Source organism: Amphiura filiformis, chromosome 15 (genome assembly GCF_039555335.1).
Source record: "Amphiura filiformis chromosome 15, Afil_fr2py, whole genome shotgun sequence".
In the NCBI taxonomy this organism is placed as follows: Eukaryota; Metazoa; Echinodermata; class Ophiuroidea; order Amphilepidida; family Amphiuridae; genus Amphiura; species Amphiura filiformis.
In genome coordinates, this window is record NC_092642.1 from 38143896 (window position 1) to 38170760 (window position 26865).

At 35.4% G+C, this 26865-nt stretch overlaps 1 protein-coding gene across 2 annotated transcripts in view; it reads right to left on the reverse strand.

Moving 5' to 3' along the window:
• The window catches only part of LOC140171590 (uncharacterized), a 54980-nt gene that overhangs the window by 7875 nt on the left and 20240 nt on the right, over positions 1 to 26865 (reverse strand). For both annotated transcript variants that reach the window (XM_072194871.1, XM_072194870.1), the window contains exon 2: positions 19974 to 20286. In XM_072194871.1, coding sequence (XP_072050972.1) covers positions 19974 to 20061 — 88 coding nt within the window. In that variant the 5' untranslated portion in view covers positions 20062 to 20286. The remainder of the gene's footprint in view (positions 1 to 19973; positions 20287 to 26865) is intronic.

Below are 26865 nucleotides of genomic sequence, written 5' to 3' on the forward strand. Positions count from 1 at the left end.
GTGTTCTAATAAAGCCACAGAATTCCATGATTTTTGGCCACATAAGTCATCTAGTTAGCAGCTACCTTGGGTAGCATAGTCATCTTTGGGAGTTACTGCGTTCAGTTTTAGCAGGCTTAAATGTACTTAATATTGCCATTTTGAAAAACTATAAAAAACAGTAACATTTTTGTAAAACCCTGTGTTTTCTTCAGTTACTTCATGGATAATATTTCTTATCCTGAAAGTATGGTCATATGTTCAGTAAACACTGCCACATTAGATTTAATTGTGAACAGCCCTGTATTTTTGAGAACCGGACTTCGATATTTGTCGTTTCGGAGGCTTCATTTTCCGTTAACAATTGTTAACAAACTTTGTGGGTATAGCTTTGGTTCATAATTCTTGGTTATTTCTTCACTTCTTCATGATTCATAACTGTTGATATCTTAACTTGAAATGGGTAACAAAAATTAGTTGATTTGCAAGCTTTTAAGATTTTTATAAAATCTTGACTTCAAAGAGCCCTTTTTCCGTTAACTTTTTTGAAGCCTCCGAAACAAACTGTTCAGCAAGCTTGGGCAAATATAAATAAAAGAGCTCATCCAATCTATTTATCAAAATGTAGCAAAGTAGATCCTCAAGTCACTTGTTTTTAAATCGTGGAGATATATATCACCGTTTGAAAATGGGACCCAATACAAACTTTCCGTTAACAATTGAAGCCTCCGAAACAAATGAAGCCTCCAACAACAATAAGATTAATTATCATCTATGCATATCTAAATTGGTGTTTCATACTGATATCTGCATTGTAATTGTTACTTGATATGTGCAGAATGTCATAAATTTAAAAAAAAATTTGATATTATGGTCAATGTTTGAAAAATATACTGATACCCAAAAAGCCTGTTTCGGAGGCTTCACATGCAAAAAACACCATACTTAACAAATGGGTAAAAAAGTTAACATGTTATAAATCTACAATATCTGCCACATAGAATCATTGATTCGATACACATAAGAAAATAACAGCTTAGATGATCCCAACAGTGTTGTTTTCAAAAAAACTACTTCTGCAATGTTTAACCATTGTTAACATGAAGCCTCGAAACAAAAAAATGACTTGCTGTGATAATTTAATTTTTGTCACAACTGAAATTCAATACTTGGAAGCAAAGCATGAAAATTGGTAATTGTGATATTGTTTACCTATTTTTTCATGTCAACTTGCAGTAGTTAGCCAAATATTTTACTTTTATGATCACCTGTGTTGTTAACTGAAGCCTCCGAAACACAAATTGCTTGAATTGCCAATTCTAAAAAATAACTCCAATTTCTGTGAAACTTGGCTGGGAGGTTCCTTTTATAAAGTAGTATTTGTACATGAAGTTAGACATTCAAATTATTTTAGGAACCCAATTAAAACTTAAAAAATATGTTTAAGGTTGGGAAATTTCCATTGTAAATGACACTTTATGTAAAAAAAATTCAAAACTGCAATTATAAACATAGCAAAACATGGTATAAAATGTAACTTATATCTGTTGACTTACTTTGGAATGGGATTTCACATGTATTCCAGCTTTCATGTCATAATTTTCTGAGCTTATGTAAAATACATTTTTCTTAGATTTTAACCAAAATGTTATGGAAATGTCAAATTTTTATTAGAAATCAAAAGGTTTAAGCCTTGAAACATTATTTTACTGGAATTTAAGTTGCTTCTATGCATGATTTCAGTAAACAGAAACATATTTAAGTGGTTTGAAATTTTGACCCTAAAAATCAAAAGTTACACCCTTTACTGTGAAAATGACCATATACAAATGTATAATTTAGGATTAAAGATCTGTGCCTTATCTACTTTTCAGGGTAAAATGATAACATTTACCTACAAAGGTCCAAATTAAGCAAAGACAAATGAACAAAGGGGTCCCTTTTCTATTGCAAACTGTTCAAAATAGCACCACAATATCAATTTTTACCCCCTTGCAAAAATGTCTGACTAGATTTAATATTACATCCGCCATTGAAATTGGATGTCCAAATCATGCTTCTGTCAGTCAGTGTGATATTATGGCCCCTCCCTTTTGGCATCCCAAAAAAATCTTGCCCCCCCCCCCATTTTAATTTTCCCTTTCCCTCCAGGGTCATAATTATTCATTTTTTGCAAAGTCCCTAATGCAGCCGTCAAAGGGAATCTTGACCCTACCCTCCTCAAGACTTCACCATGTCGTTGGTGAAAATGCATCTGATCTTGAACTTACTGGACAAGAGCATAGGGTGAATCTTGACCCAATGAGTTTTCAAATGCTGTGAATCTTCCACCAAACAAATAATCGCAAAAGTGAAACTTTGACTAATCTTTACCCTCGTGTAGATTGTTAAATATGCTTTTACATAGAACCAGCACTCACAGATCAGGTGAATCTTGACCTAATAATTTTTTTCTTGTGGTGAATCTTGAACTAATATTTTTGGACAGAAGGTGAATCTTTGCCTAAAAATAATTTTTGAAGGGTGAATCAAGGTGAACCCCTTGAGGAGGGTAGGTTCAAGACTACCTTTGACGGCTGCATAAAGACCTTGGTAGACAAGAAGAGTCATGTAAATTATAAGAAATTCAAATTATTCTTGATTTATTACTCTTGAAATATTGATTACAACTTACAAGATACAAGATACAAGAAAGAGTAATCATGCAAAAGGTAGGTCAAAGTCACACAAGTGTTTATGCCTTATCATCCTTGATTCAGACAGACATGTGTTTACTAATTCTTATTCATATAGATCTTTATTGACTTGATAATATAAATACAATCTATATCCTATAGATTCGGTATCCCTTTGTGTCAGAAGAAAACAGGAGTTATTAAACATGTACAGTAATCATGCATGGTAAAATTTTTCATTTGGGGGCAAGGCATTAGCTAGGGGTGTCCGACTGGTGTCATTTGGACGTCTTGTTTTCAATTTGGACACCCTAAAATTTTGATTTTTATAATAGAGTGAATAGGAAGTGGACACCCTGATTTTGTAGAATAAGGTATTTTGACCATTTTGGACACCCTAAAGACACCCCTCTGGCTAATGCCTTGTTTGGGGGTGATGTGATACGTTTATGTTGGTTACCTATGCCTGTTTGATTATGAAGATACAACTACATGATGTATGAGTTTCACAACTTATTAGGCAAAAAAACAAAACATGTTTGTTTCCTGTAGCTGGTACAAAAAGTCAAATGCGAAATGTGGTTTTTTTTAAATCCATGTCTTGAAATGGGAAAAAATACCCATTTCGCTGCAAATTGGAATGGGAATTTACAGTGGGTTTCTCCGACACAAAAAAGAAATCATATTTCTTCATATTCAAGAATATTTATGACCCCCTTTCAACCTGCAGTAGTTTTTCACTATGTTTGTTTGTTGTGTAATGTGTAAATGTTTACTCCAGTAGTGTTTTATGTTATTTTTGTGTGATTTTTCTGGGTTTTTTTTCTTTCTTTGCAAGTGAAAAAAATTCAAATGCGTATAATAAGTCATCAAAAGCGAAATACGCGTGCTACAGGAAACAAACTTGGTTTTTTGCCTTACTCAGCTATGATTATTTAATTATTCTGTCAGTGACTTTGATAAATATGAACGAAGGAAAGGGTTAAGTTTAGAAAACAAGTTTTTCAAGACAATACTCAGTCATCAATTACAATAAAAAGTGTTTATTAAAATTATTATGATCCTCTCAAAATGTATCTTAAAAAATAAAGCTGCTGACTCATCCTCTTAATTTAATAGACAGTGTCTGGGAGCCTATCGCTTGCCAGAATCATAATTTCTGACATAATCTATAGCAAATAAGCCAGTTATTGCTGAATATAATTCTGATATATCATCACCTTAGATGTGTTCAAATTATCTAAAATTTATTGTCTTTACAGTATATATTCATGTCTTATTCATGTCTTCATGAGGAGCCACAAAATCCAATTTCAATAAACCTTTCAGCAAATAATAGTTTGAAATGGGAAGGAATATTAAATCAAAATAAAGAAAAAAATGATTTTTTTTGACCGTCAATTTTGTCGTGATCACGTCCCACTAATATCCATGCATGCACTCTCTAGTGTGTTGATCTTATCATCCATATCATCTAGGCAAACATCACGCTGACTTGATGATGACCACTATCACCATACCCATCACGTATTCAGGCCGGGCAGTAGTTAGCGAGATGGACGACAGACAACGCTGTCGTCCAGGGCTGTAGTAAGTGTACATGTAGGTGTTGATTTATTGCTTTAATAATGATGGCATAATTATATCATGTTTCATAATTAATAGACTATGTGTGCTCATCGCAAGAGACGAGACATTATGTACATAAACTGGTGGCAATTTAGCTGAAAAAGGGGAGACAAAAAGAGCGATTCACTCAGGAAATGAATAAAAACCAATTTCTTTCAACTTGGACCAGACAATTGTGTTGAACATGCATGATCATAAGATTAGAGTAAATGATGAAAATTTTGGGCAGGAGACACGTTCATATCCTCCCTGATGCAAAACTGATGGCGGGCTGGGTCAGCCGTAATTTTGTGTTGTAAACTTTAAAAACCAATTTCTACACACCATTAACTGGATGCCTTCTTCTTTTTCCTTTTTCTAGAATTTGTATTCACACCCCGTCTTGATCCCGGGGTCTTGATTTTTGCTTTCTGTAAAAATATCTGTGATGTGATCAAGCAAAATCAGTCAGAAATATTGATTTTGAGATATCGCCAATCAAAGGAAGTATTCCCTTATTGAATATTGTGTCCTATTGTTTTAGAAACTCTTTACTGCTCAAAAACTGGTTGTCCAAATTCAATAGGGTTTTCTGCAAATGGTATACAAGAAAGTGAAATTTGAATATGTCCGACTTCAGACTGATTTTTTTGCTTGATCACACCACATTTATCTAGAAATGTCAATACCAGGATCAGAGAAGATAGAGAAGTCTCTTCTCATATTCTTTGTCAGTATAGTTCTGTGCCTCAAGATTTTGAGCATGTCTGCATAAATGGACCAAAGTTAATGCTCCAATTTAAGCTTAAAAGCTTTCCAAAGAGCTCGGTTTTATTAAGGGTAGCCGCTGTAATTCTGTATTGTTGGTTGAAGCAGCCAAAATATCAATTTTCAATATCTAAATCAATATATTATTGAAAAATAACACTTTGATGTTATGCAAAAGTTCATTCTACAAATCATACACTTTGAAAATGTGCTTGATTTATTGTTGTTAATGAGTTATTTACGTTTTACAGTGTTGTTTCAGCCCTCTTTACAACATAACTCAATAACCAAAAAGACCTACAAAATCTGTGATATTTGAATTCTTCTACACACTCATTATAAAATGATCAATGCAATTTTTTTCCAAAGCTCATTACCATTCGCAAGATGCTGTAAACTACCAAATCAAACAGTTTAAAATAGTTGCTAACATTAATATTCATATGTTTTGGAACATTGTATGACTACAAAAAGGCATTTACACAAAGAAATCCTGGGATCAATTTGAAATACACATAACTCAATCTGCATTTGACAGATGTTTAGTCTGATGATGATACAGGATTTGATAAGGCCCTTTACAATTAATTCTTAGTTTCCTGTTTCCCGCCTGCGTCCAAAGTAGAGAATTGCAAAATATTTAATTATTTTATTTTTATTTTGGATTTTCTCTTTTAAAATAACTTTAATGACTTCCATTTGATACTTTATGACTTTAATCGTATCAACCATAATGATGGGCAAACAAAGAACATAACTGTACCATTACTTATGTATAAAATTAAACATAGTTGTAAAATAATTAAATGCATGTTCTTAGCCAAATGGGTTGATGTAGGTTGCGACCACTTGCTTAAAAATAAAGAAAATAATAGATAATTAATAATTAATAATTAATAATTAAAAGTCGCCTCATCCCTTGTTTTCAACCATGAAACAGGAAACTAAGGATCAATTGTGAAGGGCCTAATGGCAAAGGGTACATACCAAAAGATTGATGTCCATAATTGTGATTTTGTTGGGGGAAAGGGGGTCAAAAAGTAGAAGGAGACAGTCAACCTATCTTTCGTTACGTAATGACAACCAGGATTCTGGAATTTTATATCATTTTTTTTTTCATTCAAAAAAAAAATTCTACCTACATGTATATGACGTACATATCCATTGGTGTAAATGCTAAAATACTGAAAAAATAAAAATCAAATCAGTATTACTATTTTCCTAAATACTTTTACACATGAGAGGATGACAAATCCTCTGGTCCATTGTGTATGACTATTAATATTCCATAAATTACAAATTTATATACATGAATTGTATTGTGTGTGAGGCAGTCATGCACAAACAATGAGCCTTGCAAAACAAAATCAATATTTTCAATTTTTTAATTTCATTCCCATACTTGCCTGCAACAACATGTTGAAAATCTCATCTAAAGTGGATGAATGCAATTACCGAGCATTGTAGAACCAGAGATAGCATCATTTTCATTGTGCTCAAAATAAAACGCAATGATTTGATCACTTTCTGAGTATGTAAGCATCTCAATTTAGACTATTTGTATTTTGAAATCCACATACTCTCATTATCCATCTCTTTAGTTTAGGCCGAGTAAAAATAAAAAAATGTTTCTTGTCCCGTTGTCCGGGTTTTAAAAAAAAGGAGGAAGGGGGCTTTTTATTTTCAATTTTTTATTTTTAAATAGGTGTAAATACCCATATAAACACGCGTATTAGCGTATAGAATACCGAGATAGAATAATGCCTGAAAATGGAGGAGGCCCTTTTATTTTATTGTTCTGGTAGGTACACCCCATCTAGTGATCACAGAACCATCCAGAAGTGTTTCTTGATTGCATATTAGCAAGGCCATAGAATTTAGAAAATATCTCAAGTTCCAAGACATCTTTCTTCAAAAGTTATAACTGAATTTTTAAAAATAAAACAAATTTGAAGCAGCCTCAAAAAAGGAAGCGGGAGGGGACAAGAAACATGTTTTATTTTTTATTTGGCCTTAGTATATTTTAAATAAAATTGTTACTTCATAATATCCCTTTATAGCAAATATTTACAACTAAGCAGTATTATGTACCTAGAAAGTAGACCCTAGAATTCTAGGGTCTATGTTGTACATGGCAGATGATGACACTGGTTCAGACAGCTAGATCAGGTTTATATTAAAATATGCATTGCCCTGCTTATTTACATAGACAGCTTGTTTACAAGCATGCTACTTGACTAGAATGGCTTTAAAGACCCAATATGTTAGTTCGGCACAATGTATAATTAATACTGCGAAATCAGCACTGTATCATTTCCATTTATGTATTTAGTGATGAGTTTTTATAACAACACTTTGAGAAAAGTGGGAACCATTATTTTTTGTGCTTCAGAGATTTTGATGGGTTTCACATGGTTTAAATTCATGTTTTTATTTTAAATATTTGACATAATATCGATACAGGACAATTCTCGAAAAATCCAATAACTTAGTTATAAACCGGAACTCTTACTCTAACCCTAAACTTCACCCTATAATCTGGTTCCCTAAACATAATCCTAACCCTAACCATAAATATAACTCTAATCCTTATATCATTTAGCCTCATCAGGCCCCCCAATAATTGTTGTATTGCCCTCAGGGACCCATCCTAACCTAAATCCTGCAAACCCTGACATAACCCCCTGTTCCCTAACACTAACTCAAAACTTATCCCTAACCCTAATTCTTACATAAAATGCTCTAAACCATAACCTTTTTCGGACTAATGGCCTTTCTGACGCTCTGTTCCCGACATGTTAAGCTTTTTTTTAAATAAAAGTAGCTTTCCAGATATAAAATAAAAGCATTAAAAATTTAGTCTTAGAGGCTGTCTGCTTTGGACACTATATTAAATCTCATTTTATTCTTTATTATTATAACATTCCTTCCATAAACCTACACAATATAAATTGAAGGATATTGTACATTGAATGTACATTTTCATTGTAGCTGCTTCAAAAACACCTGGGTTCTGCTTATTGGAAATATCTTAATTTTGAACAGTACAACTAAGCATAGTCTTGCAGGGTCTACTGAATGAATTATGAAGCCTATTTTCAGGCATGAGAATGATCATGAAAAAACCTGGAAAGTTTGAAAAAGACTGAAAAGCGTGTGAAATGAGGCTAAAAATGCCAAAACGGGCTGGAATTAAAAGAAACTGCGGAAATTTGGACCACAAAAAGCAGGTAAATCCTCATGCCTGTATTTTTTGTGCTTCAGAGATTTTGAAAGAGTTTCACATGGTTTTGGTAGCAAGTTTAGGTGCAAAAGACATTGTTACAAATAGCACAAAAACTAATTTTTACCACTATTTTTTTAAAACTAAAATTGTGATGTACGCCTACATGGTGTAGAGTCGACTGAATATTTGATAAAAACTGTTTTTGTAGATTTCAGATTTGTTATTTCGAAATTTACAGGTTGTAAATATTATTCTCCCAGGATTTTGTGAACGCTTGATAAGTCTAGATCCCTGGATGACATCCAATTCATGTGAGACGCTAGCAGCATCATCTGAAAGCCTGTGTTACCTTCCTTTGTCATTGTTCATGGAAACATGGTGAATCCAGAACATTTTACATTAAAAATGTAATTAGAATGCATACCGGGGTACACTTTTGTGCATTATTTGTGCAGTTACACTTTAAAATGAAATTAGTACTTTTCATTATATATTTTAGGTTTAAAAATACATACATGTACATTGTACATACATGCAGGAAACTTCAGGTCAGTTGAATACATTTTTTTTTTCATTAATCTGTGATCCATTTGCCCACTGGCTACATGAATTAAACATTTTAACCAGAGTTTTTTTAAGCATTAATTTTTGCTCTAGTAAAAGTTACGAATATTTGGTTTGATTTTTAACAATTTTAATGTATTGTAATGTATAATTATAAGTATTTTTCAAATTTTAAAGTATTTTTAAAATTTAATAGTCTTTAAAAAATTCTATCAAATGCATACCTTAGATTTTGAATGTACTCTGAAATAATAACTGGACAAATAGACAACTGTGCTACAATTTGCCCGGCACATTATAAACTGCAGATGGACAGGTGCCAAATTCAAACCCCAGTTCCCGACTATCCCCGGACATTCATACTTGAGTGCCCCCTTCCCCCTGGAGGTATTTGGACTAGATATTGCCTTGGCTCAATTATAAAACATGTGAGATTGACGAGCAAAATAAATATGGTGAAATCTTTCCAGGCTTATCATGCCGATGAACACATTGATCATTTATAAGGAGACCACCACTATTCACACTACGGTACTAAATTTGTTCACACTGCCACAAATGTTTTTACTTGTTTTTCAATTTTGCTAATTTAAATTTACCACATTAAGAGTATATGAACCCTTGACTAACACACTTTCGGTAAATTTCATTTTCATGCATTTTTAATTAAGCAAAAAGATTGGAAGAGTGCATTAAGAATGAAAATTAACTAAGCGCCAAATTTCCATTTTTACGGTATGAAAACAGCTCCCGACAATAGTCTTAAGGGACCGCATATCGTGGCACTCATGTCGGATGATGCCGTCAGGTGTTTGGTCAATTGTTTCCACTCTAATAGTTAGATCACGCTCTTGGGGTTTCTACCGTGATAGATTTACATCTTATCATTGTCCAGGGAAGACCGGTGATAGGAGATGAGAATTAATCTGTTTATGCGACCATGATGATTTAATATTAGCTGTCTTCTCTCTTTATTACTTGACAAACATAATTGGGAAGTTTTAATATTTTACCATCTCTGATTTTTTTTTTATATATAACATTCGGCCAAGCCACACAAAACCAAATAGTGCTCAAATGCTACTAAATGAAAGGGATGCGAACTGAATATGACGAGACAGGGATATGGGAAAAGGTCCGATTTTAGAAGCAGGTGGAAAACGAGAGAAAAACCTGTGAGGACTAGCATGGATCGGCAACCAAACTAAACTCACATGTGGCAATGTGGGGAATTGAATGTGGGCCACAGTGGTGAGAAACCAATGAGAAGCACACTACACTAAACCTGTCCTCCCACAGACGATATTGAGTAAATACCATTCATCCACTCTCAAGAAAAATATGATACTTCCTCAACTATGTAAGTCAGTTATTGATTGCAAAGTGATTTGAATTTTAATTAGCAATATATATCATCAAAACAAAATTTTTTTGAATACGTGTACTTGATCAAACCAATGTTAAAGGGGCAAAATTTATCTGAGATTTTTAGTACAAAATATTTTACCTACGGGGTCTCCCCGACAAACCGACGGTTAGGGTAAGGGTGAGATTTAGGGTTAGGGTCATGGTTATGGTTAGGGTTGGGGTTAGGTTTAAGGTTAGGGTAAGGTTTAGGGTTAGGTAAGCTTAAAATTCGGACTAGCAGTGGTTTGGACTGATGGGGTTTCGGACTGACGGGGTGTACCACCTACATGTAGATACTAGTAGCTACATGTAAGTCCACCAATTTTCACCAAATGATCATTTTTAGCCAGGTTTAAAATTTGATAGAAAGTGTTCATTTCATAAAACAAGGCAAATAAACCCTTCTTGAATATATATCCCTGACATTGACGGCTCCTGTTCAAATGTTAACCACAGACTCTGAATTCAACAACCCCACTTGCATTGCGAATAAAAATTGTGCATAATTTTAGCCCACATTTGAGCACACTCTATGCTTTAGGTACACATAAATCTAAATTTTAATGAATTTTAGGGCAATGTGGTTTATAGTAACTCACTGAATATTCCTTTAATTGTTATAGACATTCAAGTGTCAAACTAAACAGAGTATGTTAATTATCTCTAATGGATGAAACATTCATATGCTTCTAAAACTAATTGAAGCTAACATGATGTTGACGCCAACAACATGCCATATGATATAAACACAAAATTGGGTCAAGGAAACTTCCCTGAATGAAAAAATAGGCCATTGGCATAAATTCATGTATGGTTTTAGCTTTAACTAGATGGACCGCCGTTCTCGGATGTCGCGGTTTTCGACGCAAAGCGTCGACCGTGATGCCTCCACCAAAGGGAGTGATGTGGAATTCACAAGTTGATACAAAGCTTCAAGCCTAAAAGAGGAGACTGAATTTGACCTTAGATGACACCTGGATGACCCCAAAACAACCTTTCAATGACCCTGGGTAGCTCCCAAAATGACCGCCCAAAATTTGGCTCTAAATGTTGACTGTACCCACCAAGTTTCATGCCCATATAGTAATTATACTAATTTGACCTCAGATGACCCCTGGTGACCCCAAAATGACCTTCCAAAAATTTGGCTCTAAATGTTAACTGTACCCACCAAGTTTCATGCCCATACGATAGTTTTTACTAATTTGACCTCAGATGACCCCTGGTGACCCCAAAATGACATTCCAAAAAATTGGTTCTAAATGTTGACTGTACCCACCAAGTTTCATGCCCATACGACAGTTTTTACTCATTTGACCTCAGATGACCCCTGGATGACCTCAGATGACCCCAAAATGACCTTCCAAAAATTTGGCTCTGAATATTGACTGTACCCACCAAATGTCATGCCCGTACGACAGTTTTTACTAATTTGACCTCAGATGACCCCTGGGTGACCCTGGATGACCCCAAAATGACCTTCAAAAATTAGGCTCTAAATGTTGACTGTACCCACCAAATGTCATGCCCATACGACAATTTTTACTAATTTGACCTCAGATGACCCCTGGGTGACCCCAGATGACCCCAAAATGACCTTCCAAAAATTTGGCTCTAAATGTTGACTGTACCTACCAAGTTTCATGGCCATATGACTATTTTTGCTAATTTGACCTCAGATGACCCCTGCATGACCTCAGGAGACCTTGACCCACTAACCAATATAAACTTGTTCTGTCTGGGGTCAAGATGCACCCACCCACCAAGTTTGAGGAACGTGCGACCCTCAGGCTCCGAGAAAAGAGGTAAATAAGGAAAATGGGCCCTCTGACCTCAAATGACCTTTTACCTCAGTATATGACCTTGAACCTCACCCAAAAAAAGTAGCCAGAGTTTTGACCATGACCCACCTATCCTGAAAATCTGAAGTCAATCCGCCCATCCATGCCCGAGATATCGCATCCGGACGGAAGGACGGAAGGACGGAAGCTTCGGAAGCACGGAAGCACGGACATTGCAAAAACAGTATGCCTCGCGGTGGAGGCATAAGGCCTCGCGGTGGAGGCATAAAAATCAATCTTGGGCAACCTACATAATTTGCACACTGCTCTTTATACTGATGCATGTCAATGTCAATTTGGGGGCCTAAATACCTGCCACATGAAATTATGCCATAAATTATTTCCTATTGCATGTGCAACATAACAAAATCATTACTGTTGTATGTATTTTTAGCTTCATTTTCTTGAATGGAATAAATTATGGTTGAACTGAGTCAACTGACTGTGTAAGTTTGTTGTCCAACTGGAAGCCCGAGACATGAGGGCCACTGGTACATGCACAATGTAGGTGGAACCAGGCTTGCTTGATTTAAATCGTGATTTTTTTCTTCAAATCAATCATTGATTTAAATCAACTTTTTTATTTCATTGTTACCATTTTTGATCAATTTGAGTTGAGAATTTCTTTTTTAATACGTAATTAAAATATTACCTCTTTGATGTCATTTTAACTTTTGCCCAACAATGTTTCTTTTGAATTTTCACATGTAAAAACATGTTGTTGTTGTTTTTTGTAAATACCTGATAGGATTGCACATATGTCAAGCATTCCACTGGTCTCTTTTGACTTTATCATGGGGTATGTGCAGTGGGAACAGATCCAATTTTACCAGGCCATTTTCTCTGGCAATTCCAAAATTAACCAATTAGGAATCATGCTTCAGCTCTTCTTTGCATAAAACTCCCAAAATTGCAGCTCAAAATCTACCACCCCTATAATTTGGCCATTTTTTTTATAGTTCACTAGACCCAAAAATATGTCGAAATTTCTGTTCAGAACCCCCCTTCTCAGTACCGGAGGATGCAGAAAATATATAAAAGCCATGCCTGTAAGCATGGTAAGTATGTAACCATAAGTATCATTTTGGCTTTTGACAATTAATAATTTTGTGTTTGTAATATGTGTAAGTCTAGATAATAAGCTTTTGTAATTGTTTGTTATTTTGAACATGTATGTTTGTTTATGCACGGCCCCAAGGAAGAACAACTTTTGTTGAATTGGGCTTTCCGTGTTGAAATAAATAAAGTCTAATATAAAAGTACTTCCAATAAACCATGAATTTATAGTATGAATTAATGTCAAAAATACAATCAGTTTTAATTTTATAAATCTTATAACAGCTTATTGATTACTTTTCCACTCATCAATTATGACACAAGAATCCTTTTTTTTTTCTCGTAATTTTTTTTAAAATTTGAAACCGTCCATACTTATCTGCATCAAAGTAACTTTAATTTGAATTTCTTAATATTTTTGTAAGGATTATGTTTCCAACTCCCCGCAAACTACATTTGTGTATAAAAGCAATATGAATCTTGCCAGGTTACGACTTGTACAACAACGATAAACGAATCGCAGTATAAAATCCCATCTCAAACCACACATCCCCCCATTCAGGAGCACTGCAGGAGAAGAAAGAAATGTTCCAAATCAGGTGGGCTTCATGTTACTTCAAATGCCTTTCGGTAGTTAGCCGAGTTTCATTTGTGTAATTACCTATATTTCCTTTTGCACCTGATCAGTGTTGCCAATGTTGCAACTTAGCCATCCAAATTAGGCTGAAGTAGTTGCTGATGTCTGCAAGCAGCAACTGTTAAGAATACATTTCCTTATGCAGCTGATTTTAAGGATGGAGGGTGATCTCTATAAAGTTCTGAATTGCTTTGATGACAATTTATTGATCGGTATAAATTAAGTTCCGAATATTTTTTTAATTTTAGTGTACTTCTGCTCAATTAGGATTGCATGTATTTCTTAGCTGGATTCTGTAAAACTGTCCATGTAGGGCTATCCTGGAAAGTTATATGGTTTTGGTTTGGGTGCCTTGTATTTGACTGGCTAAAAAATTGGCTACTTGACACTCATTTACCGCCACTCGGTGGGTAAATTTGCCGCACATTGGTACGGAAAAGTTCTGGCAACACTATCTATGCTCTGTACACGGTTGTTCAACTTTGAAGAAATGATCAAAAATAAAAAATGTAACAATAAAATGTTGGCCTATTTTACAGAACATGAAACATTTTTTAAAAGGAATATATTTATGTATGATCATCTCCGCTGGTAAAAATATACAAAGTTCTTGTGAGTTTCAAATTACTATTTCTACAGAATAATAACTTGACATTCCACTGAGCAAACATGTTTTCACTTGAGACCATTCTATGCCTGATGTACATTGTAGCCGTAGGCAAACATTAGACGACCAATAATATTTTTCTTTCTCAAACCATGTATTTTCTGTCTCAATTCCCCAAATCAAACTGTGTGTATAAAAATACTAGAAAAAAAAAAATTTGTCAGGAAATTTCAGAAAATTATTCAATTTAAAGGTACTACATGTAGACTAATATAACGCACTATTTAGTATTATCTACGTAATTAAATGACTGGAATATGACAGTGCTATCATAATAGGCATGTATAATGTACAATGTACAAATTAAATCCCATACCAAACATTCCAGTGGTAATGTTCTTGGTTTGTTTAAAAAATCAAAAAAATCTCAGCTCCTTCGGCACAGATCAGTGCATATTATCGCAGATTCCTCAACTCTCGATGGACCCTGAAGAGTGACTTCAAAAGTTTTTTGAAAGCCGAGCATAAGGATTACAATAAGCTGCGCCAAAAATGGCAGGTCTTAAATGAGATAAGGGAAAAACCATGGAGTTGGGAAAATAGCGTATGGGGGTCTCTAACCGCATTATGCTCCGAGATATATCTTCAAAGTAGAAAAAGTAATCCCTACGGTGATTGATAGTTGACTAGATGTTAGAAATTCCGAGTTGATACAGAAATATCTGTCTGTATAGGTACGATAACAAATGTTCTTCAACCGATATATATTTTTATGTATGAAAAAACCTCAATTTTAATGCAGTGAGTTTGCTAAATTTCGAGTACTTCATTGTTTGGAAGCTATTTCAAGATGTTTTTTAACTGACAAAGGCAATATATTCAATTCAATTGTTTTGAATACTTAGAATGGTTGATAAATGTATTGATGTGCTCAGTTTAATGCATAATTTGCATCAGCTCTAATGGAAATGGCTTGATATACATATACCCGGTATATGGCTAATAATAGGGGATAATTTTGCCTAGTATGCATGCAGGAAATGAAGATCAACATGAATATATTAAATTATATGTTTTTGTCAATTTTGGGGGGAAAACATGTTGTGATGTTATAAGGCCCTCCAAAAAAAATGGTTTGTCTCAAAGCTCACAAATGGTTTGAAAACAAAGGCGAAATGCAATTTTTTTGTTATTCCCGACTTGGTATTTTATTTTGAGTAAAAAAATCGGATTTTCATTGAATTTTTCCAGAATTTTTTTTTTTTAAATACAAAATATTTCCGCATTTCTTTTTTTTTTTCCAAATCGTGCGATTTTACAAATGCGTGCGCAAGCTTTGACTTTGAGACAAACCTTTTTTTTTCCCTAAATCAAAAGGAATGATCAATTTGTTGCGCCACATCCATTCTTATTTTTGCCCATGTACAGTAATATGCTATGTCACTATGCTGACAATAATAATTAAAATTGTTATAGTTCCTTAGCTGCGAATATTGTTGCTGCATCAAATAATGGTACAAAATATTAACTTCTTGTGGCCGCATCTTATAATCAATTTTATTAACAAGACTCATTATGCTTGCTTGATTGAATCGCCTGTTATATTTAGGGATTCATGAGAAATAGTAATACTGTGAATATTTTTTTCCTGCACCGTAGTAAATTAATTTTAACCATACTTTATCTATAGGGCAGAACCCACATCTTGTCAAATCCGTCAGGTTTTTTAATAGAATCGGGTAACAACGTTTGCACAGTATTTTTTGTGGGATCTGAGAGTACATCAGACGTATCAAATTGTATTTTGAATATGAGGAATTTCCTTCTGATATCAAATAATTTTGACTTTTTGAAATTTGCGATAAAACAAATTTGATGGCAAATGATCAAAATTTGATAGTTTTAACAGTCCTTGAAGTTCACTTTAGTTTTTAAAAATAAATCTAATGATATGTACTAAAGTGTATGCAGCTAGGATGAAAAGCCGACCATCAATATTTTGGGAAAATATCTGTTTCTTCCATACGAAAGGTCAAAATTTTCATATGACGGATGGCTTTTCATCCCAGCTACATAAACTTTAATACAATTTACTTTGAGGACTGTTAAATTTCAAAAATATCAAGTTTTAATTATTTGCCATAGAATTTCAAAAAATCAAAATTATTTGATATCAGAAGGACATTCCTTAAATGCAATTCGATATCTCTGATGTGCTCTCAGGTCCCACAAAAAAATCATCACTAACCGAGCCCTTAATATTTTGTGACCATAAAAATTTCGCAAAATCTTTGCCAATAGCAAAATTTGTTAAATTTTCATTCCCACAAACAGTTAATGCTTTATAGTATACATGTAGCTGTTCATCCATGTGCTATCTACTGTAGACAGAACAGATGATATAACCAGGGACTATTGATACTGATATAACAATAGGCTCAGTCCATGTCAAAACAGACTGAGTGTACACCCACCCTCTTGGATTTTGCTCTCCTTTGGCTCACGGGTACCTTTCATGGACCCCTAGGTGAGGTCACAAGAAAAAAATTCAAATTCAATTTCGTTTCCGAATGGCGGGCCATCTAAGTTTGGCGACCTTGACCAAAATTGGGAATTTAAGGTGTCCAAATGACAAAGCGCTCTCTTTGAGAGGCATTTTCTTCTTAATTAAATCAGTTGTGACCCTCTTTTTGAATGTGGTCACTCACTGGCTGTGTCTGAAATGCCTAATGCCAAAAAAGATTGATTTCGAATTTCGTTAGGATTTCAGAGGGGTCAAAATCAGCACTTCGTACTGTTCAATCAAATTATCTTTGATTTTGAAGGACCCATGATAATGTCACAGTGCACTTATAGGTCCTAATTATGTTCAGAGTGGATTAACCATGTGCCAATGTCTATGAGCAATTCAAAAAGAGAAATTTCTAGACCCCCTACAGAATTTTAGGCCCCCCTAAAGTGGTTCAGCCACAAATGGTGCTTAAAATCGGCAAATTTTGACACCTAATAACTTAAAGTGTACACCAGATATGAATTTCTAGTCTTTTGCATCTGAAAGAATGTAGTCTAATGTTACTAGGAACATAAGATTTGTTTTGTATTTTTTGTGTTTTGATACTAAGTTGATGGTCCCAAAAATCCCAATTTTTGACTAATAATGTACAGGTTATGGGTACAAAATGTCAATTTCAACATACCCTTTTTTCTATTTTTGATCACTTTACAGCAAATTGTCTTATTTATCCTGTTATTACATAGTTAACAACGTCCGATTTGGGTGATTTTGGTGTCTAATTATGTTTTTCTTGCATGAGAATACAACTACGCAACTTGTAAAAAACTGTACAAGGAACCAATGACCTCCTTATTACAATATGGATGCTTTTGGCAGCCATGTTGCAAAAGAGGGTCATCGGTTCCTTGTATAGTTTATTAATTTGCTTAGTTGTATTTCTCATGCAAGAAAACATATATAATTAGACACCAAAATTACCAAAATCAGACGTTGTTAACTATGGTCAGAATTCAAAAAGGTCGTTGACCTATGAACATTTTTTCGTCATAGCGCCTCCCTGAAAGGTCTGACACATAACAAACTATACATTTTGGAATCCTCATGACCATACGAGTAATTTGATATATTACTTGACATAATTGGGAGCATTCTGAAAATTTGACCCCATAACCTGTACAGTGTACTTTGCATGTGCATCGTTGCCAGGAAGTGCATTTTGACCCCTTAAAAATCCATACAGAGGATTAGAAAGTAGTTTTTCTTATTACTTGACTCAAGAGCAACTTGAAATATCAGGATAAATAATACAAATGGCTATAAAGTGATCAAAAATACAAAAAAAATATCATACTAAAATTGGCATTGTGTACTGTATCCTGTATGCATGGTATGTTAGGCAAAAATGACTATTTTTGAAAGCGTCAACTTAATACTAAAACACAAAAAATACAAAACAAATCTTATGTTCCTAGTACATTAAACTACATTCTTTCAGATGCAAAAGACTAGAAATTCATATCTGGTGTACACCTAAAGTTATTAGGGGTCAAAATTTGCTGATTTAAGCGCCATTTGTGGCTAAACCACTTTAGGGGTGGCCTAAAATTCTGTAGGGGTCTAGAAATTTCTCTTTTTTTGAATTGCTCATAGACATTGGCATATGGTTAATCCATTCTGAACATAATTAGGACCTATAAGTGCACTGTGACATTATCATGGGTCCTTCAAAATCAAGATAATTTGATTGAACAGTACGAAGTGCTGATTTTGACCCCCTCTGAAATCCCAACTAAATTCAAATCTATCTTTTTTGGCATTAGGTATTTCAGACACAGCCAGTGAGTGACCAGATTCAAAAGAGGATCACAACTGATTCACTAAGAAGAAAGTGCCCTCAAAGAGAGCACTTTGTCATTTGGACCCCTTAAATTCCCAATTTTGGTCGAGGTCGCCAAACTTTGATTGCCCGCCATTCGCAAATCGAAATGGAATTTGAATTTTTTCTTGTGACCTCACCTAGGGATCCATGAAAGGTACCCCTGAGCCAAAGGAGAGCAAAATCCAAGAGGGTGGGTGTACACTCAATCTGTTTTGATATGGACTGACCCAATATATTTAGTGTGTAGTTTAGCAATTGCTCATTGGCACAATGTGCATAGTCTACTTCACACATTAGTAATACATGTAGTAGTCTTATATTTGAATGTATGCAAATAATATTTTTAAGTACGCTGTATAGATGAGTTGACATGTGTTTACATTTGATACGCCCTCTGTTCGTCTGAGATAAAAACTGCCAGGCTAAAAACACTTTACTTTACATGGAAGAAGTTGATTTTTTTTTGTCAATAACTTTAGTTTCAAAGCAAATAATATCACACAAAACAACAAAGGTTTTTAAAGTTTTTAAAGCCTTAAAGTTTTCTTGATAATTTTTTTAAATTATATTTTAAAATTAGTGAAATGATGCGAATTGACTAAAACATCATTGCTTCACTGATATTTTGTTTTGGTGTCTTGTACATGTAAACGTATAAAACTTACATGTACCATGCAGGATCCATGTATCAAAGCCGACTAAAATCCTGAGAATCATCATTTTGTTTACTTTTGTAGCGGGATCGAAGGAAAATGCTCTTATGTCGTTAAAGTCTTAAATCCTGAGCAAACTGATACCATACCTGATACCTGAGAATCACTGTTTTCTTTACTTCTGTAGGAGGATCGAAGGAAAATGCTCATACATGTATACAGGTCCTAAGTTTCAAATCTTGCGATAGAAATCGCATCCCTCATACACGCAAAGGCTTATATTAAGCAGGCACCCAGGCTTTTTTTACCCCATGGTTGCCCAGTTTTGGCTCCTGGTGTGGCCAATATTTTACAAGTTACAAACTATAGGACCAGGAGCCATCTTTGGGACCAGGAGCTCATTTTAGCTCCTGGTCCAGGCATACTTAATATAAGGCCTGCATACACGTATGTCCTAAGTCTCAAATCCTGCGATAGAAATAGCATCCCCGCTGTCCTATTTTTCTATTGAGTAAGATTACCTCTTAAAACTCCACTCATCACTTGTCAAGTACTTACCTGTGCAAAGTAAGGCCACGGAAAAACATACGCTAGCGAAACCTACGGTCATATCGTATGACCATCTTTTTCTACTGGCACTGCACATTGTTTTTTAATAAATTGCACTTGATGATATGTGTGTTGTCTAGACTCGAACGAGCTGCAAGCTCTTCAAATACTTTGGTGTTTACGGTGTACCCTTTTCCCTCTGGTACAAAGATTATCTATTCCTGGTTGACGAAAATTATTTCCGACCGATTGATGCTAGCCGAGTTGCTGGAAGTATAACTTCAAAACATAGCCTTTCTTCTCACTTAAATATGTACTCAATCTGCAGAGGATGAAGAACAAACAGAGAACAAATTAGCGTTATTTGTGTATCCGATGAGAATTTAATTGATTCACAATTACATAGAGTGCACATTAATTGTCACACAACCGAATTGAAAGAGAGAAAGAATCAATTAGTGCTATTTGTGTATCTGACATCATGTTGAGTTTTACCATCTTCATGCTACATGCTTGTGCAACCACTTCCATCCAGAACATCTAGCTGGTATTGCATAGCAAATAGTGTAGTATTCATGAAAATTTCAGGATGCAGATAGCAGAATTTTTAATATCAATTAAATTTCAGCTTAGAAAATTGCCTGTTGAACTTATAATTTGTCACCCAATAGATTCAAATTTACTTGTGTACAACTGACATTTTCTCAAAAATATGAAATTTTTATCACAGCATATTTTTTGTTTCTTTATTCACACTGACGTAATGAATACAGCCATGCTCATTGCTGAAGTATTGATCCAATGTTCTATCTATAATAAACACGATATACTCTTGAAGTAAAAGGTCAGCACATATGAAACCCACATCGCACCAGGTGCAGAACGGAAACCATATTATATAGAATAGATGTTATTATTTTCATCCTCACACCAATGCAGTGATAATACTCTTGGAGTAGAAGGTCAAAACATACGAAACCTGAATGACACCAGGTGCAGAACAGATAGCATAGATGTTTAAATTTTTCTCCTATCCCATCACACCTGTAGCAACCGAGCAAGCCTGTTCCATCTCAAAAACAATCAAATACACTCAATGTTGGATAAAGCAGAGTATCTACCTCGCGGCTACAATATGCTCATAGTCAGTACACAGTTCTGTAATTATGTTATTCACAATAGGATTCTACATGCATAGCATGACTCTTTGAGCATGTTGGGTACAAAAACTCATACTTGAGGCCAACTTGTGCTACGCTATGCTTGTTATTGAACTTTGCCATTTGTGATGAGATAACTGTGGTCCATGTAATGCTAGCTTCCTCCAACTGATTTCATGATCAACAGTGCAAATCTATTATATGCCAGGTAGCGCATGAATGGATGCACACAAGCAAGCAACAGATTGTCATCATGTGGTATGAAACAAAATAGTCTCATTTCCAACTGAACAGTTCACTAAATGTAACTACATATTATGGGTTTAATAGGACTGTGTCTTGACAGATGAGGTTTGAGATTCTGGCGTCTGACTGTGGGCAACGCATTGCACATTAATGTAACTCGGCAGGAAAAGCTCAGTTTGCAACAGAAAAATATTAAATCAGGCAATACAAATGAATTTACAATTGAATGTATTGCGCATGTGAAAAGGCAGTGCCTACGGCTTACTTTCAGTTTCACTAACCTTTATGTTAGGGTTCAGTAATGCCCATTGTATTTTATTTCTATGCCAAAAATATACATGTTACACAATACCTGCATTGCATTACAAGAACTTTTTCCTTTTCACAAATTCTTACAATAACATCCACTTTTGATATGGTGGAAATAAGTTGTGTACTTTCAAGAAGCCTCCGATATTTAAGGTTGACAAAATTAAATCCTGTGTTAAACTTGAAAATTCCAACTCTTCTCAATTCTTACAATCCAATCCTGTTTTAAAATAAATTGGATGTATCAAGCATCCTTTATAAAAAAAGTATCAACAATAAAGTGAAATAAGAAAATATTTATATAAAAAACACATCAAAGAATATGTATGTAGTATGTACATCCATCACGATCTTATGCAACCTCTGACTGAATGTCCTAGAAGCCTATACAAGCATTAAATATTAGTAGTACGTGTATATAATATACTGCGATATATACATGCATGTTCCAAAAGGTAATTTTAACGATAACTGTCACCTTTATTATATTCTTAATTCCTTCCAGAATTAATGCAATTCCATGCACCAAACATTTGATCAGCAACCAATCGATCTACAACAGAGTTGAGCAATGACATTGCATTAGAAGGCAAACGTTTCCCATGTCATATGGCACTTTTGAATTTATTGATGTCTCAGTAAGTTGTTCAGTCAGTCACACAGAGACACGGAAAAGCCATTGACATGTACACGATTTATACCTTACAATGTACATAGCTGATTACTTGTAATGTGTACAAGGAGGAATAAATCGAAATGACGTTAGAGGAGCTTGACTGAATCATATGCAATTACAGGGATGTGTAATTACTTTCTTTTCCTTTCAATATTAGCCATGTGTTCAGATGGGCATCAAACTCTAAGGTCATGCACAAATCTAGTTAGACTGGGTCTAACTTTGGAGCGGTCAAACTATGGAGAGTTATCTATGAAGTAGGAACTTTTTTTAGTATTTTTTACGTATATTTACCTTATTCTTATAGTTATGTAGATCCTGTTTTAAAAGGGAATGTAGCTTAATATTAGAATGGTGCACTTTAAATTTGGACTTAAAGACCTAAAAAAAGAAAATTGTTTGATTGGCGTAACCCAACCGACCATAAAAATAGGCCTGACCCAAGACTTTTTTCTTCTTTTTTTGGCAAAATAAATGATTTTTTTTTTAATTCAATTAAAAAAAAAAAGAAACAAAAAAGTTACAAGGCCTTTATCGTACACAATTTTATTTTTCTGTTATGCCAATCAAACAATTTTCTTTTTTAGCCCTTCTCTAGGAGTAAACAAAAGATTAAAGGAATCCCTCCCTAAGTCTAACCTCCATAGTTAGACCAGGTCTAAAGTTAGACCTGATCTAACTTTTGTTGTGCATACGGACCTAAGGGTTTGAACCTCCAAATGTATGAATTCAATCCAAATTCAATCTAGGGCTGTGTCCACATGGTACTTTTGCAAGCTGAATCCCTTGAGTCACCTCCAATGTGCTTGGGTGTAAGTAAAGGTTCACACCTGTATTTTACAGGCCTGAATGCCCATGACTTCGAAGCGACTTGGGGCCAGACGATTCCTTGAATAATGTTGTTGTAGGAGTCCACCACTCATACAGCACAACAAGTCTCAGCTCTAGTATAGAGCCTCTGCCACTACCCTAAATACAAGAGCAGATTTTTAATACGAGGTGTGCTACGTACTATCATATCCACAATCTGAAGCACATGTCGACGTCAGCGCTACACAGAGTACGCAGCTCATCGGCGAGCTAGGTTTCTCTGTTTGCGTGCGCTCACTGTCCAGTTGGACATCACAATCCGAGGGAACTGATCAAGTTCTAAACGAGTCTGTTTACATGAACCTTCCCACTTCCCAGCATATAAAGCCGGTACCGGTACCCATTTATACACCTGGGTGGAGAAAGACAATTTTTAGAGGTTTTAAAGTGCCTTGTCTAAGGGCACAACACAATAGCACCGCCTGGACTTGAACCCGCAACCCTCCGACTCACGAGCCTGTACCACTGGCCACCATGCCCTGTGCTTGGGTGAAAATCAAACTCCACTAAAAACAGATTTTGGCTGGTTATCACTTTGCAAATTTGCACAATCACATAGTGAACTGCTGCATGAATCCTTCGAATGTGTCCACATGGCACAAACCTTCAAGTTTCTTCTGAGCACACAACCCTATTAAATACTGTATTTGGGGGGTTCGGAGTGGGTCAAGAATCCTGCATGGCCTGGAAAAAAGTGATTCCTGGGAAATTAGGTGTTTGGGTGTTAATATAAGGTTCAAAAATAAAGAAATACAAAATAAATTCAAGGGAAATTCCTGTGTTCTTGATACATTTTGAATTTAAATTTCTGGGAAATTCAATTTTGTTTTAATAGCTCTACAAAGTTCATTAGTTTCCCTCCCGAGTGTCAAGCCTCTAAATGCATCCACATGTCGGCAGAAACCCCTGACTGAATCTTCAAGGGTTCTGATCCTCTTGAGTTTCAGCTCTCCTGTGGACAGGGCTAATGTTGGCAACATGATTTTCTACTGGTTGGCTGACTAGCCAGGAAGTGTTTTACCTGATTAAGGCGGTTAGCACTGGTTATTTAGCAGACAGCTTTATCATATCCTTTATCATTTTAATATCATGATATTTAAGAGGGGCATGCATTGAAATAAATTAGATCACTGATAGCAGACAAAGAATAAAATTAGAATACATTCTATGAGGGGACGGGATGGGGGAAATAAAACAAATAAAATATTAAATACTAAAAAAATGTATTATTTGCGGTATTAACGATGATTACATTTTATAATATATGGCAGGATTTTTTGGAAGAGGCTAAATGACCATAATAAAAACACAGAAAAATCTGAAAAAAATTGAACAAATTTTGCAAACACATTTTTTAAATGTTTTCAAAATTTTCAGTAAAAATCAATCCACTTCAGCCAAACAAGAGCACCAATGGCGCTGTGGCTCTCACGCTTTTTTGTGGAAAGCAATTGTTCTTGAGTCGAATCGCAACAGGTTGGTAGGTCGGTCAATTTTTTAAACCTTCAGTTTGAAAAAATTCCCCACAAATATTCAATACGGTCCTTGAAACTCAATGCGGTGGTCAATCTTCCTCCTCCGCATTATTATTTTTTTTCGCATTACTATTAGTTGCAAAATCTGAAAATAATTCATTGTGCAAATTACTACTGAACCAGCAAGAATAATTTGTTCTGCAAAATTTTAAAATCCCCTTTTTTCAGTATTTGAAGCTTTCAACAACTATAGAAAGCCTTGGCAACTATTAGAATTCATCTAAATTGACCTCAGACGACCCGAAATGACCTCCCAAAAATTTTGCTCTAAATGGTGACCTCAGATGACCCCGAAATGACCTTCTAAAAATTTGACTTCAAATGTTGACTGTACCCACCAAGTTTCATGCCCATACGACAGTTTTTAGTAATTTGACCTCAGGTGACCCCTGGCTGACTCGAAATGAGCTTCCAAAATTTGGTTCTAAATGTTGACTGTACCCACCAAGTTTCATGCCCATACGACAGTTTTGCTAATTTGACTTCAGATGACCCCTGGATGACCTCTGGTGACCGTGACCCACTATCCAATACAAACTTGTTCTGTGCGACCCTACAAAATTAGGCTCCAAATGTTGGCCGTGCCCACCAATGCCCATACAACATTTTTAGCAATTTTACCTCAGATGACCCCTGGGTGACACCGGTTGACCCTGAAATGACCTTCCAAAAATTTGACTCCAAATGTTGACTGTACCCACCAAGTTTCATGCCCATATGACAGTTTTTGCTAATTTGACCTCAGATGACCCTGGATGACCTCAGGTGACCTTGACCCACTAACCAATACAAACTTGTTCTGCCTGGGGTCAAGATGCACCCACCAAGTTCGAGGAACATGCGACCCCACAAAATTTGGCTCCAAATGTTGACTGTATCCAGTTTCATGTTCATACAACAGTTTTTTAATAATATGACCTCAGATGACCCCTGGGTGACCCCAAAATGACCTTCCCAAAATGTTGATTCCAAATGTTGACTGTACCCACCAAGTTTCATGTCCATACGACAGTTTTTAGTAATTTGACCTCAGGTGACCCCGGATGACCTCAAAATGACCTTCCTAAAATTTGACTCCAAATGTTGACTGTACCCACCTAGTTTCATGCCCATACGACAATTTTTAGTATCTTCCCAAAATTTGACTTTAAATGTTGACTGTACCCACCAAGTTTCATGCCCATACGAGTTTTAGTAATTTGACCTCAGATGACCCCTGGGTGACCCCGGATGACCTTCCCGAAATTTGACTCCAAATGTTGACTGTACCCACGGTTTCATGCCCCTACAACAGTTTTTGCAAATTTGACCTCAGATGACCCCTGGATGACCTCAGGTGACCTTGACCCACTAACCAATACAAACTTATGCTGGGGTCAAGATGCACCTAGTACCAGGGATCTATTCGATGATTTTGTTTTTTGGGTGGATCACCGCGCCGCATAGGCATTTTACACATAAAATACACATAACCCACACACAACGCAATTGCACAGTGCCGCTGGTTACCAGTTGTTCTCATTTATGTAATCAGCAATTGGAGCCTACAAAATGTGGTGCATTTATAGTGTACGGTACTATTATGTGATATCGGGAATTGACACAAATTTTACGGTAACAAAATCAGTCATACCCAGAAAGGATAAAATTGAATTGAGAAAATATTGTATGTGTGACTTGTTGTACTAAAGATGCATCCACCCACCAAGTTTGAGGAACATGCTTCCCTACTATGCTAGTGCTCTGACGATAACACTCCGATCGCCATGCAATCTAAGTTTTGTAGGCCAGTGGGACAACGGAATCACTACGTGAACGAGCTACTACTACACTAGTCTCTGAGAGAAGAGGCAGACACAGACAAACAAACAGATTCTAGTGAATTAAATAGTGATGATCAGTTGTAGCAGCTACAAATTTCGAGCGTTTGTCAGGGGGTCAAACCCCCTCCATTTATATTTCCCCCACACTTTTAGACAGACACCCTTTTTATCAAAAATTGAACCCCCACCCTTATGCAGTGTTTGTGACCAAAGCTTACAGCATTACTTTATCAAATTCGGAAGACTGAACATCGGCGCTATCGCCGTTTTATACAGTCACTT